The 14,186-nt window shown below is 37.0% G+C and overlaps 1 protein-coding gene across 3 annotated transcripts in view; it reads right to left on the bottom strand.

Moving 5' to 3' along the window:
• LOC148844816 (protein DETOXIFICATION 42-like) overlaps window positions 1-12,973 on the bottom strand; it is a 28,760-nt gene extending 15,787 nt beyond the window's left edge. The window contains exons 1-9 of one of the 3 annotated variants that reach the window (XM_088956087.1): window positions 8,618-8,662; window positions 8,257-8,420; window positions 6,948-7,176; window positions 6,676-6,797; window positions 5,056-5,265; window positions 4,710-4,903; window positions 1,448-1,583; window positions 1,106-1,202; window positions 880-980 (exon numbers count right to left, since the gene is read on the bottom strand). In XM_088956087.1, coding sequence (XP_088812213.1) covers window positions 880-980; window positions 1,106-1,202; window positions 1,448-1,583; window positions 4,710-4,903; window positions 5,056-5,265; window positions 6,676-6,797; window positions 6,948-7,024 — 937 coding nt within the window. In that variant the 5' untranslated portion in view covers window positions 7,025-7,176; window positions 8,257-8,420; window positions 8,618-8,662. Of the gene's footprint in view, window positions 1-879; window positions 981-1,105; window positions 1,203-1,447; window positions 1,584-4,709; window positions 4,904-5,055; window positions 5,266-6,675; window positions 6,798-6,947; window positions 7,177-8,256; window positions 8,421-8,617; window positions 8,663-8,714; window positions 9,785-12,605 lie in introns of those variants that run through there. The other 2 variants (XM_088956086.1, XM_088956088.1) reach the window with 2 other exon arrangements.
• Between the last annotated feature and the right edge of the window lie 1,213 nt (window positions 12,974-14,186).

Below are 14,186 nucleotides of genomic sequence, written 5' to 3'. Positions count from 1 at the left end.
TGGAAGTTAGTCCTTTGGCCAACTTTGATTTGTTTAGGTCAGTGTTTCAGAAAATAAGAATTCTTTTTTCTTTTCCTTCATTCCCTTTTCCTTTTTTTTGTCCTTTCTTTTCGGGGGGGGGGGGGGGGGGGGGAGGTTTCAGAATTCTGGACCATAGGTAAAAAGGACTTCCTTACTCCAATAAGCTTTCTTTTTTATGAGTGACTAGCATTGGGATGGATTCAATATTATTGTTGGTTAAGCCAAGTTGGTTTCTGAATTTGGAACGGAAGAAGCTATTTCCATTAAGATCTAAAAATGAATCCTATGATGTTTATGTAATTATGCATCAATTTTTTGATAAACCCTTACAAGATTTATTTAACCTTCCTAGTTGAAGTCAGGTCGAAATATCAGCCTCAGTGACGGCTTCCATATATTACTGTCCCTTCTAGTCTTTCTAACCTTTTATATCCATCTTTCCTTTTAAATCTTGTTTGTTGGGGGAGAAGGAAATGCATAGAAATCTCAACAATAAATGTACATTGGCATTAAAATGCAGTAGGACGGGGAATACAAAAATAACAGATTTTTTTATCATTAAAAGATAAAAGTGACAGATTATCAAGTGCATTTTGACTAGTTAGGTCCATCTATGCACATTTTCACTCAGAACTTGTATCTCTTTTGAGAACTCTCACTGTCTCACATAAGCTGCATATGTCTCTACCCAACAAAGAATGTCCATTCAATTTCTCTAAGACATATTAAATGAATTAATCTTTGTCTTATCCTTCAGCAAAGTACTAATTCAAAACTGGAAAACCTTTACATGATAATTGACGAGGCAATATAAAGTATAACAAAGTGGCTAGTTGCATTTAGCAGACATGCCCTTACCATTTTTAAGAAACCTACTAAATTGCAGATCTTTGATACTGGAAGGTAAGAGGTCAACTTGTTCGATTAATCTCCATAACAATATTAGTGAAATTAAGTACCTAAAAGGCCATATTGAACATGAGAAATCAATAAAATGCCAAAAAGTATTAAGGCATGAATGTATTCTGTAACTAAGCAAAACATACTACACATTAAACAATTTGAATACCAAGATACAACTTACTGAGAAATAACATGAGCGATGGCCGCACCACTGACACCCAAACGGAAAACAAATATAAGTATTGGGTCTAAGACGATATTTGTTACATCTCCCGCAACTAAATTGAATCCAAGAAAATGAAAAGCTAGAGTTAGATACAATGTATAATAAAAGGGTAAAAAAAAAGGTCATATTTTAGCTTTCACAAAATTCAGGAAATCCACCTCAAATGCAGGCACATGCATCAGCATACACAAAAACACATGCAAGCAAGAAACTGCACCACTCTCACTAGAAATGTACAGGCACAGACAAAACATATTTTGTTATTAGCAAAAGGAAAGTGAATGTAATAATAGTTACCAGTAGCGTATAAGGGAGTTTTTGTATCCTTAAAACCTCGAAAAACCCCTTGCATGGCCAATGAGAGAAGAACTGCAGGAGCACCAAGCGACCTCAATGTCAAGTATTGTCGAGCTGGGTTTAGCATAGGGGAATCCTATTGAAACACAAATGCCCTGTTACCATTGTGTTTACCAACATTTTAATGAAAAAGACAACCAATCCAGATGACGTAAAATGCACATTCTGGTTAAAATTACTAGATCGTACCAATAATACATACACATTCTTGACTAAACAAAATTACAGAATCAGAATCCCTTTAACTCGTTTCAATAATCCAACATCCACAGGAAAATTAACCAAAGGAAAGAGCCACGAGAATTAAATGTGGTAATTGATAGTATACCATCTCTTTGGAACTTCATGGGTAAAGCTAATATCCCCATGGGCCATTTCATCAATGGATGTTGCACATATAGTTATAGAGTAAACTGTTTTTTCTCATACCATACCTTTTGTACTTAGAACTCCCAAAATTTTAGTATCTTCCCTGCCAGTAAAAATATATAAGTGCTATGATACCCAGATAAGGATACTAACATGGCCACGGGTAGGGAAATGGAGATGGAACTCTGTATTTCCTAAAATTCTGTACATGGATAAAGGTACAGTTATCTCATAAATAAGATTATATCATGATTCTATGTTTAGTTTTGAAGCTAAGTGTCATTTCTCAAGACTTGTGTCTTGCCAAATTTAATTAGATTTCAGAAAAATACAGATTTTTATAGTGTGATTTGTTAACATTTTTTTTTTTTGAAAATTTGTGATTTGTTAACATATGGTGCCAATCATTTAACAATGGATATGGCATTAAACAGAATGGACTGGTGAAACAGGATCCATGTAGCCAACCCCATATAGTTGGGATAAGGCTTCAATGATGATGATGATTTGTTAACATGTCATTTATATATTTTTGAATTGTTAATGGTACTGAGTATATTTAGAAGTGTCCATGCAACATCCAGTGTCATATGAGGCTCCTGCCATGTCCAAGACCGGTACACTAAGCCTGTACACGTATCTGATATCACAGTATAAATGGTCTGCCTTAGTAAATGATATATTTTATCAAAAATACATAAGTTGTACATTTTAATAAATGGTACATTTTACCCAACATTTTGATAAAAACTTCAGACATTAAAATGTTCACTGAAATTTTGTGAATTATTGAATAAAATACTTGGTTTAAAAACTAAGGTTGCACATGGATTATGGTGGAAAAGGAAAATGAATCCACTACACTACTTTCCAGAATCTGTGCTTTGGATCCAAAAATAAAGCATTGTTGATTCCAGAAAGGAGTAGAGTTCCATACTCTTGGGGGCTAGCCATTCTAATCCCCCCCCCCCCCCACCCCCCCAAATCCTGAGGGAATTTACACTTCTATCCCACTTTTCACAGGGATAGCAAGCATGCTACTGGCATATTGTATGGTAGCTATCATTTGAATTTCTGAGAATGAAGAACTCTAACATGTTTCCCATAACATTTGTCACATCTGTAAGGTATATCAATTATTGGCTATCAGTAGGCATGTCAATGACTGTAGCTTCAATGGCACGATTAGTCTGGCAACCCTACAATCTCCTATCTATAGTAGATAATCCAGGGCCAGCTTTGAGTGACAAAATTCTATTAAAATGGAACTCTATATTGCTTGATCAAACAGGGCAATGAGGTCTAATATCCTACTTCTAAACTACTGAACTATGTGGGAACAAATGAAAAGCAACGAATTGTATTCTATGGTTATGTTTATCACATAGGTTCAGAATTAGATAGCTGAAGAAAGTTTGATTTGAACAGGAACACATTAAGTGCCCTGATCTTCCATGCACCTGACTTACAATATGTTCCTGAGATCAATATCTTGTCTAGCATGAGTCCTCTCTAGAGCTTCACTCAATTCAAATGGAGTTAACTTTGGCTGTTGGGCCCTAACAGCTTATGCTGTTGAGAGTGTTTTTAGGCTGGGCACGTTCACCAATTCACGCCCATGCCTATGATTATGGTTAAAAAGAAATAGGGTGCAATTACTATTTTACCCCACTCTATGGTAACGTGGCATTCCCAAAAATGTTCTCAACAGCAGAGGCCAACAGCCAAAGTTTTTCCATTTAAATGGTTCCTTCAAGAGTTTTCAATTGTGAACCAACAGGGAACACAACCCATATATCATCAGAATAGCAAAGATACATTCATGCTACAACTAATGCTACTGCTACTTTGCAGCCAGCATCCCCCACAATAAGGTATTCTCTTGCATCTTTTTTTGATCAATAAGGTATTCTCTTGCATCCAAACTGCTTCATTAGACTTTTCTTATTTTTGATAAAAAGGGGAAAGGAGCTGCAGGTCTTTTCTACCATATACAGAGAAGGTATCCGTGTATCTTACAGATTTGATGCCTTCATGCTCAATTTTCCAGTATCAATATCCTGAGATGGCACAGCACAAACCCTTCCTTACAGATTCTTTTTTTGGTATCAAATTAAAATTTATTGAGGAAAAAAAAAAAGAAGATACAAGGAAGGTGACCAGCAGTAAACCCCTCCTTACAGGTTCCTTTGTACCCTTTGTTTTAGAAAGAAAAATTGGAAGGAAAGGTGAGCTCAAGCAAACTTATCATCCATAATTAGGATTCAAGATCAGGTAGGATCCCAATTCCACCAAAACATTAATCTTATTGTTAAAGTTGACAGATAACCATGACCTAAGAGCATGGATTAATAGTAAATGTTTGTTCAAGTACAGCACAGTGTTTTAAAACACAGAGGCGTGACGCGAGGCGTTCCACTACCTAGAGGCGTGAGGCGTAATTCAGAACGCAAGAGGCGTAAACCTCCCGAATACAATTAAGAGGAGGATGAAAAGGAAGGGGGGATCTCATTTTTTCTTTATTTTTAATAAAAATCTTTTATATTAAGAAGAATAAAGATGCATAACAGTAGTTCAAAGGGGGGGTCTTGTCAAAGGGGGGCTCTTGCACCTGAGGCGTACGCCTAAGAGGTGTCGGCACCTCTGGCATATGCCTCAGGGCATTTTGGGAGCGCCTCCAGGCGTACGCCTCCCACGCCTTTTAAAACACTGGTACAGCATTAGTATAAATATCACAAGAACTTCAATATATCAAATAATTTACTCAGGAAACAAAGAGAAAAATTAAATAATGAAGTAAGTTTAACCAAATGGTCTTAATAAAGATACTTACAGAATTTACACCCATGAAATTCAAGAGAGGTTTTGCTCCAGAAATTAGGAATATGGCTTGGAGAAGACCAAGTATCCCCCCAATAACCAATGCAGATGACGCTGATGGAATATGTCTCTTCCCATTCTCACACTTGGACATATTTGAATTATCAGCACTTCTGGATGGTGACTGGTGTACAGTTCTATTAGAATCTGATAGAGAGATTATCAGGGAATTCAAAATATTTTAGTTTCTCAAATGATTGAGCTTTTTAGGAGGCAAAATACCAAACAGAATTCTATTGTGTTGAAATGCGTTTTTCTAAAGCAATTCATACAGTCCCTGAATCAACAAAATAACATACCAGAATGTTGAATCAACTCTTTCATCTCGCTCTGTATAGCTAAACCCTTTTCCACATTTTCACCTTCTACTTCTTCAATGCTTACTCTTCCAATAGTATCTTCCTCCGCAACAAAAGAAGTTGTGACACTAACAAGTGGGAATATTGCAATCCTTGATACTTGATTAAACAGAGCAATAGAAACTCCCACAGCAGCAAGTTCCACTGGACCTAGAATTTACAAGTCAGAACAGAAAAGTCAAAATATGTAACACACTTCATAGCTCAATGGCCAATATTTACTCTTTCTTTTTGATAAGTAAAAGAAAAAATTCATTAAGAAAAAGAAACAAAAAAAATCATGTGATTAAGAATATATTCATGATTATCTAGCATAGGATTTCTTAAACCGATTTCATAATAGATGGTGACAAGGCATGTGATTAAGAATATATTCAACTATTCAGTCAATCAAATAAAGGTTGACCATAGAATTTTTTTTGCATTGAATCTAGGGTGTGGTCTAGCACAGAAATTACAGGCATAGTATAAAATTTAAAGAAACCCTTGAGAAGTTGTATTCCCAAGAAGTTGCTATATTGTTGTCATGTTTTTCATGAGAGAAGCCATCCTCAAGCAGGCAGAGATGGGACTGTTCCACAGTGCAGGTGCACACCATAAAACTATCATCAAAATCCTGTATGGGCTGCATTTGGACAGGTACATGTCCACCTTAAGTTTCTATATTGTTGTCATGTTTTTCATGAGAGAAGCCATCCTCAAGCAGGCAGAGATGGGACTGTTCCACAGTGCAGGTGCACACCATAAAACCATCACCAAAATCCTGTATGGGTTGTATTTGGACAGGTACAAGTCCACCTTAAAATGCCTTCTAACCTAGATGAAGAAAACTGCAAGAAAAAAATTGGCCTCTTTATTCACATGGATGTAACAAAGCCTACATTGCCACATTCAGAGGCATATGTACACTATGTAATCATACATGGCATAAATTGTTTTTAGCTTGTAATCTGCCAAGCTATAAGAGTTTCCGGACTTGGGTGAAACCACAATCACTGCCATTGAGTAATTTTCATGTTGAGAAATGAGTTTAGCCATGACCAAGGGCATCTAATTTTGTTCTCAGCGAGGGACAAACTTTAAAATAAGCAGGAGAGAACTACATAAAATCTTAAGGTATCCTTAGTGACTATATTTCTTAAAAACTCAAACATTTGAGAAATTCCCTATTGTTTTTTCCTAGTTGTTTTATAGCTACCAAGATATTCCAATATATTTACTTATAAAAACACATGAGAAATTCAGATTCAATAATGGGAAATATAATATAGATAAAGGCAGCTTTGATCTATATATATATATATATATATATATATATTCAAAAAAGAACTTTTGCCTAAAATGAGGAATAGATTCCTCAGTCTACCCTGTACTTTTTCCAGCAAGATGGACAATTAAGTCAATTAAGCATTAAACAGCATACCGCAGAATAAACTAGTACCAGACAGCAGGAATGTTGCCATATAATCTTTACATGTGTGGAAATCAAATAGTTGTTTCCATTTGCCAGAAAAGAAAGACATGCCATACAGATAAAGATAGAAAACATAAAGAAAATACCTATTTGGCCAATGAATGCTGTGTCAATTAGAGAAGCAATGGGGTCAGCTGTTAAAGCCAGTGCTGCAGGAAATGCAATCTGTGCTATCTCCAAACCAAGTTCATCCAATGCAAAGACATACCTGGCCATATGATTAAGGAATGTAATGGCAGGCCTTGTAAACATTTATTTAGAAAGAAACTGTTTCATTTTCTTCCTTAGCAATAGTGAAGAACATGGAGAGTCCTTGTTAAACATGAAACAATGTAAGTGCAACTGAATGAAATGGTACCTTGAATTCATGAAGAAAATGCCAAGAGGCAATTTTCTCTTTTTTCCAGATGGATAGGAATCAGAATCCAAGGCCATGAAATGGAACCACAAATTCACGTGAATGTGCAACTGACCACTCTTACATGCAAGTCTTCCACAAGCAGCAACCTCAACCAAGTTTGTTATGCCAAATTGGAAGCTCAAAACAACAAAAGACAAGCATTATAGTATGCAGATTCCACAATCACCTGGATCATAGCCAATTGATCGATCAATCAGAAATCTAAATTCCAAATACCCAATTTCAATAACCATGGTAACCAATACAAATTTAAGTGTTAAATTTAAGAAAATAATCAAATTCTCACAAAGAGATCAAAGAAAACTCACATTCCTCGAGTAGGGAATTAAATTTGTATGACAAAACAAGTGTTGCTTAACAACCAAGTTTTTGGAGCACGGTTAAACAATGAAAAGAAAAAAAACTTCCATAAGAGACTGCATAAACCTTCCTCAGTTCACCAATCATCAAATACTCAAGGTTGTAGTTGTTAGACATTAGTTTTTAACTAGTAATATGGTATGTGAAGAGTCAATCAGAGAGAAACAGAAAGTTGAGGGAAAGCACTAAAGAATTTTGTGAAATTCCTTAAGAACCTCCCTTCAATTTTCTGTTTCTCTCTTATTTACTACCAAAGCAAACACCGTGCCCAATGAGAGTATCAGGGAGTCCATGACTTTATTAGCTAGCAATAAATTGTGCCATAAATATGGTACTTCATTTGGTGAAGTCCGGATGAGCTGCACTTGATAGCTGTGTTAGGGGCTGTTTAAGTGTTTAAACAATAATAACGTCCCATGACAGCCATCAAGCGTGTATGCCCCATAACCGCTCCAATCTATCACTTTGTGTGCATGGCTGACATGGGGCATTCTTATTGATTAAACAGAGCTCCTAACATAACTATTAAGTGCAGCTCATCCAGTCTCAATTTGGTGCCCTTTTGAGAACACACAGCGGCGTCTGGCTTAAGGCAGGTCCCACACAGAAAGCCTAGAAGCCATGTTTGGTGAAAAGCCCAGAAAGCCCCAATATGTTTTCATTCAGCAAAGAACACGACTTTTTGGTGAAGCTAGTTTTAGTAGCTTCTTCAAAGCGGCTCAATCAAAACTGAAGCCCCAAACGGCCCATAAACACAACTCAAATTTTCTCGTGTATTTGTAGCCTTTTTTTTTTTTTCCTTCAATTGTGATCAGGTGTATCTCAGCCAATTTACTTCCACTGCCCTAATAGTAGCCTGTAAATCATGGTTTAGACAAACTCAAACCTGTAACTTCTTGGGATGGAGAGACCCATTGAGATACAGAGGGGGTCGAAAGGAGGGGAGGAAGTTAACGCTCTTTTGCTTTCGTGGATTTCCCAAGATGGTAGCACACTTGGAATTCCTTGGGCCTTACTTTTGGCTGAGGAGTTGAGATATACTAAAGATAACTGCCTCAAAAGGGAGTAACGACGAGCATGCAAGGAAGAACAAGCATTAAAACCAGTAACAGAAACACAGCGAAAGGAATAGCCAAATGTTAACCACTACTCAATCTACTTTTACACGTAAACAAAAGAAACCGTCTGTTTAACTAGGAGTAGAAAAGTAAAACCATTAAACCCGAATTTCCATTTTAGCTACTTACAAAGGATCAGTGAAGAAGAAAAAAACATATTCACAGATGAAACTGTCCAGGGAATTCCAAGGCAAGATGGAATTCTGTTTTAGATTAAACAATTTACCTACTTCCTCCTACATTTAGTGGCCAGGAACGAGGAAAACGTCAGAAACTATCATTGACATTGACTGAATCCCATTTCAACAAACCATGGCAGTCGGACTTGCGTTTGCCTTGTTAGAGACGCCTAACACCTGAACTCTAACGTGACTCCACACCTAAATTGTAACGTCACTCCATTCCAAGTCTCTGTGAAGCTGAAAACGATAAAAGCTGTCACCCGAGCTTGAAAATGTCTTTGACGGATTATTATTTCTCGAGAAAAGAAGCCAATATGCCCGTAGTATCGATGACTTCATCAACTAATGAGTGATTCGGAACAGATTTCACATTCCATTGTTAATCATCGGGAATCTGGTTCCACAGTTTTGACTTTTCTTTTTCTCTTTTTCCTTTTTTTTCCTTTCGCCCAGGTTTTCTGGAAGGTTGACTGTGTAACCCACCGAAAATTAACCAAAATCTGACAAGAGCAAATACGCAACAAATTGAGGTTAATTTCACCATGAATTTTTCTTCCTTGAGTGATCTTTCGAGGAAATTTTGCTGTAATTGCGGTAAGAGGTCATTAAAACTGCTTTCTATTTTCAGAAAACACCATCGATTATCCATACTACCATTTCCGAGGGGATACAACAACACAATCGGAAGTCCCCGGAAAGGTCTGAAAAGTGTATACAGATACCAAGTTTCATTCCTCTATTAATTATTTTTCTCCACTGCTCTTCGGTTATCTGCCTCCTCACCATCATTCTCGTTTCAAAGCAAGACTGAACCACGAGGTCCAGGATTTTCCCGGGAATCAAGAATGCCGATTCCCTCTTTTTTTTCCAACAAAAACTGCTGTTCAAGTACCGGAAAAACCTAATTCAAAGCATGCTTCAAGCAGAAACTTATGCGAAGTTGATGGACAGACGGACCAGAGATCAGAGATCAGAAGCCAATAATCGGACCGTGGTTTGGAGCTTCATCGGACCGGATACAAAACCGAATCTCTGCCGGGTCACGAGTCAAACCGCTGATCGTAGAAAATTCGCTGGGTCAGTGAAATCTGAATGGTTTTCAACGGTTTCCATTGGGCTTTGATGGGTTTATCCGTTTTTCAGAAATTTGAAAATGTTGAGTATCAAAAAACTAGAATTATTAGGTCTTACGGTCGGACTGTATAATCCGGTTTTCATTAAACCGAAATTGGCTACGAATCATTAGAGTTAGGGGTGCAAGTGGGCCAGGTTAGGTTGGGTTGACTTGGGCTTTGATGGGTTTATCCGTTTTTCAGAAATTTGAAAATGTCGAGTATCAAAAAACTGGAATTATTAGGTTTTACGGTCGGACTGTATAATCCGGTTTTCATTAAACCGAAATTGGCTACGAATCATTAGAGTTAGGGGTGCAAGTGGGCCAGATTAGGTTGGGTTGAAGTCAACCCTAACTCAACCCGAGGCTATGAACCCAACCCTAACCCTAACCCTAACCCAATCTAATCTTCTCCCATCCTTCTAAAAATCTCTCGAATTATCTTACTATTTGATTAAGAGAACTAAACTTTTATGATCATATATGCTTTTTTTTTTTTAATTTGCTTTAGATGTTTTTATTGATTTTTTTAATGAAAAAATGAAAAAAAATGTTTTGGACGATTAGAGTTACTGGGAATCATAAAATCATATAGTGAAACATAAATTTATGAAATGAAAACCACTGATGATAACTTCTCATTAGGGCCAGGATTTAAGAGTTAAGACTGATGAATTAGTAGTATGTGATGGGACTATAATATATAGGGAAAATTTATACTACCGGAAAATATAATACTTGAAATTCGGAATGGCTTTGACCAATCATAGTCCCATGTGAATTTTGATAAAAATCAATCTGATTGGTTCTCACTTTTATAATGCTGGTTGGTTGGTTGTAAGTTTCCCCGGTATCATGTCTTCCGGCATCATAATTGAACCCTTATATATATATGTACAATAGCAATGGTAAAGTCAAGTTCAGGTTGAGTTGGGTTGCTGTTCGAGTTAGCAAAACTCAAATCTAATTCTAACCCGAGCATCAATCCAACCCAAGTTAAGATTGGATTTGGGCTAACCCGGTCCAACCTAGAGTCAGAATTAGCGGGATCCGCAAATCTCAAAACGAGGGAAATCATACATTTGACAGTCTGGAAATGTTTTCTTGTTCAAAACTTTTGGACCGGGTCGTGCCTAACCTCGAAGTTCGAGATCATATTCCCGGTCCACGGGCGGGATCACGTGAACGTGAACGTGAAGCGAGCAAATGCGGGCCCTGTGGGCTGGGCCTGTGAGAGAAAGCCTGGAGCTCGCATTTAGGGCCACAAATTGGCCATTTGATATTAAGATTGGACCCACCATCCAAAAATGTGATTGCAGATTCTATAAAATAGGATCTGGGGGTGGAGAATATTTGTGATTTCGTGTGGATCCTAATTAGGTGGGGGCCCATAATTTATACTTTTATTGATGTACAAAAAATAGAAAAGAAACCCTTGACTGATGGGAGTGGAATGGTGAACAAAAGTTAGGCAGTGGAACCCCAAATAATTGGAAATTTGGAATTGGAATAAGAACAACTGGTCTCAAACAAAAGAGATTGGTTGGTTGGTGGAAAATGAGGGGTTGATTGCAATCAGATGTGACTTGGGGGGTTGATTCTAACCAGTAACCAGTGCTGGTTAATCACCACCTTTAGTTCTGCTTTGGAGGTTTCTAGAACAGTTTTATGAAGCTAAAGGTCAGCAATCAAGTGGGTTTGATTCCTTCCATCTCTGTTAATAAAAAATATTATTTTTATGGTAAAGAAGGAAGGGTCCAATTCAAGAAAAAACAACGAAACATGAAAAGTAGACGGGGAAGGCCCGGAAGGGCCCATTAGTGGAACAAGATATCACTGGAGGGGGCCCACCTTTTCAACAGTCTTAGGCAATGGACCAAGTGTCAAGTGTGTGGCTTGACTCTCATCCACGACATCCAATAGGGGCACTGCTTAACCATGTCTGGTTGCAGGGGAGATACTGAAATTATAAAGAAGCAAAAGAAGCCAATGGCTGTTTTAAGAAAAGGGAAAGAAGAAAGAGTGAAGGAAAAAGGAAACGGTGGTTGGTGGGTTGGTGCTTCCAGCCCAGCTCGGCCCACTCCACCCAATCTTTGAATGGCATCAAATATGATGATATGCCAAGATCTTTAGAATCAAAGGATTAATTCCTCTACTATGTGTGGTTTCAAAAAATTCCCTCACTGCAAGTTATTAAATTTTCAATCAAGAAGTATTGACTGAAATTACAATTGCTCCTCTTCCTCCTGTCTCTGGCATCATGGCATCATTCAGTGTTGAATGAAAACCTTGCAGAGTTATAATTGAGATGTTTTTATGATGATGCAAATGATTCTATTCCCGTATAGATTCCACAGTAATGGCCACTACTGTTGTCATAAAGATGGTTATATTCTTTGGATGAATAATGAGTGACACAGAATGACAGAATAAGAGAGAGAGAGAGAGAGAGGTCTTCCACTGTGTTGCACCAGAAAAGCAAATAAACTTAAGCAGATGAAAGTAAGTGATTGTCCTCAAATGGATCAAAATTTCCAAATATGGTTGTGTATTTGGGGTTCTTCTTTTGGGATCTCACATGTAATAATATAATGTAGAAGAAACTATTGATCAGGGAATCAAGCTCAACATCATGGAGCTATCTCCACAAGTGTCTGGTTTCTCATTCATGTGCACATCTCTCTCTCTCTCTCTGTCTGTTATCTATCTATCTCTCAAACTTTGGCAACTTAGAAGGTAAAATACAGAAACCAGAAGAACCCACTAGAAGAACTGCAATCAAACACAGAAAACTAATGAAAAAGAGAAGATGGTATAATACCTCTTAGTTCCTCCTGAGAATGTGTGAGCTAGAGGTTCGTCTCAGTCCCACTGCAGCTTCCTTCCTCTCTTCCTCATAAATCATAAGCCCGATTTTACCCTGTACTCAATAACTTCAGATGGTGGTGATGCTGCTTCCTTTGTCACATCCCCAAACCCCCATTCGTCCATAAATAGCTGAAAAAAAATCCACCACCATCTTAGCCACCATTGCTTTTTTAGTTTCTTTTACCCAATTTCTATTGAACAGCCAATAGCACTGCACTATTAGCAGTTCTGGTGCGGTTATGGACCACGTAGGATTCCTAATTAAACTGTAGTAGGCAGTAGCTTAGTGGTCCAAATTCCAAAATGTATTGCATGGAACCCACCTAACCCAGATTCATACCCGCCTTTTACATGTTATTTTAAGTCTTAGGGTTTCAACTTTCAACTAGCATGGTTAGGTCATGCTAGGTCTAGGTTGAGTCACAAAGTCGTGAAAATAAATAGTTTGTTTTATTAGGTGATGGTAAATCTGGCTTGACCGGATGTTAGGGTCGGGTACGTTCAGCTTCTGATTCTTTAACTTGAATTTGGGTTCGGGTTTTGGCTGGCCCAATTCATACGGTCATGATATATATAGGGTATTTTTGTAATTTTCTAATTATTAATTTGATTTTTTTTTCTTTTTCTAATGTAAAAAAAGTAACACCTTTAATAACCTATAACACAGACTCCGACTTAATTAATGGCTTTTAGGTTTTCAAAATGTATTATAAAAATATAATTGAAAGGCTGTGAATTGAGTTGGTATTAGGTTGAACCCCACATGATTGAGTCGGTTCAGGTTCAGGTGAGGACATTTTAATGTTAGGTTAGGATTGAGGCAAACCGATGCCAAACCCGGCCCTATTGACATCCCTATTAGCTATAAACGGAAGGCAAGCTCAATTTACATTTTCTAGTTTCAGCTAGACTTTTTATCAAGGTAGTATCATTTTTTTTTTAATCTTCAAGTTAGAAATGGAAAACTTGTCCAGTTGTCTGTATCAAGATATTTGTTTGATATTCAAAATTTGATAATAGTTCTTTAAAACGTTATTCATTCTTTATTCTAACAAGTAATAAACTTCAAATTGAAATTTCTTTTTTTTTTCCTTTCTTTTTGTTTACTCATCTGTTAAATCATCCATTCTAGACCGAGTATTAATGTGTTTGTAGATGGAAAGAAGGTTGTTTTTCTCTTAAAATGGAAAATAGAGATTTACTGTGAGAAGTCTTAAATATTTCTTTTTATTTTAGCCTTTTTAAATTTATGCCAATAGTGAAGAATAAAAAAATTATCATCCAATTATACCAATTATGATCTAATGACTAATAAAATCTCTGTTTACAGTTAGTTACACTATGATTATTAATTATTAAAATGATTAATGCTTTGGTCTCTTGATGAGAATTAATATTTATATGGAAATTGAAGGTTTTTTTTTTTTTTGTGTGTGTGTGTATTTGGAATGTGGGCTTTCTATAATCTACTTTTCCCTTATTGCTCAGTTTGGAGGGAGTACCAATACAAATGTGTAAAGTGCAACCTTGCATT

The sequence above is a fragment of the Nelumbo lutea genome, chromosome 7, assembly GCF_056320005.1.
Source record: "Nelumbo lutea isolate HS-2025 chromosome 7, American lotus-T2T, whole genome shotgun sequence".
NCBI lineage: Eukaryota > Viridiplantae > Streptophyta > Magnoliopsida > Proteales > Nelumbonaceae > Nelumbo > Nelumbo lutea.
The sequence above is the reverse complement of the archived record's forward strand: the minus strand, read 5'-3'. Positions and strand labels throughout refer to the sequence as shown.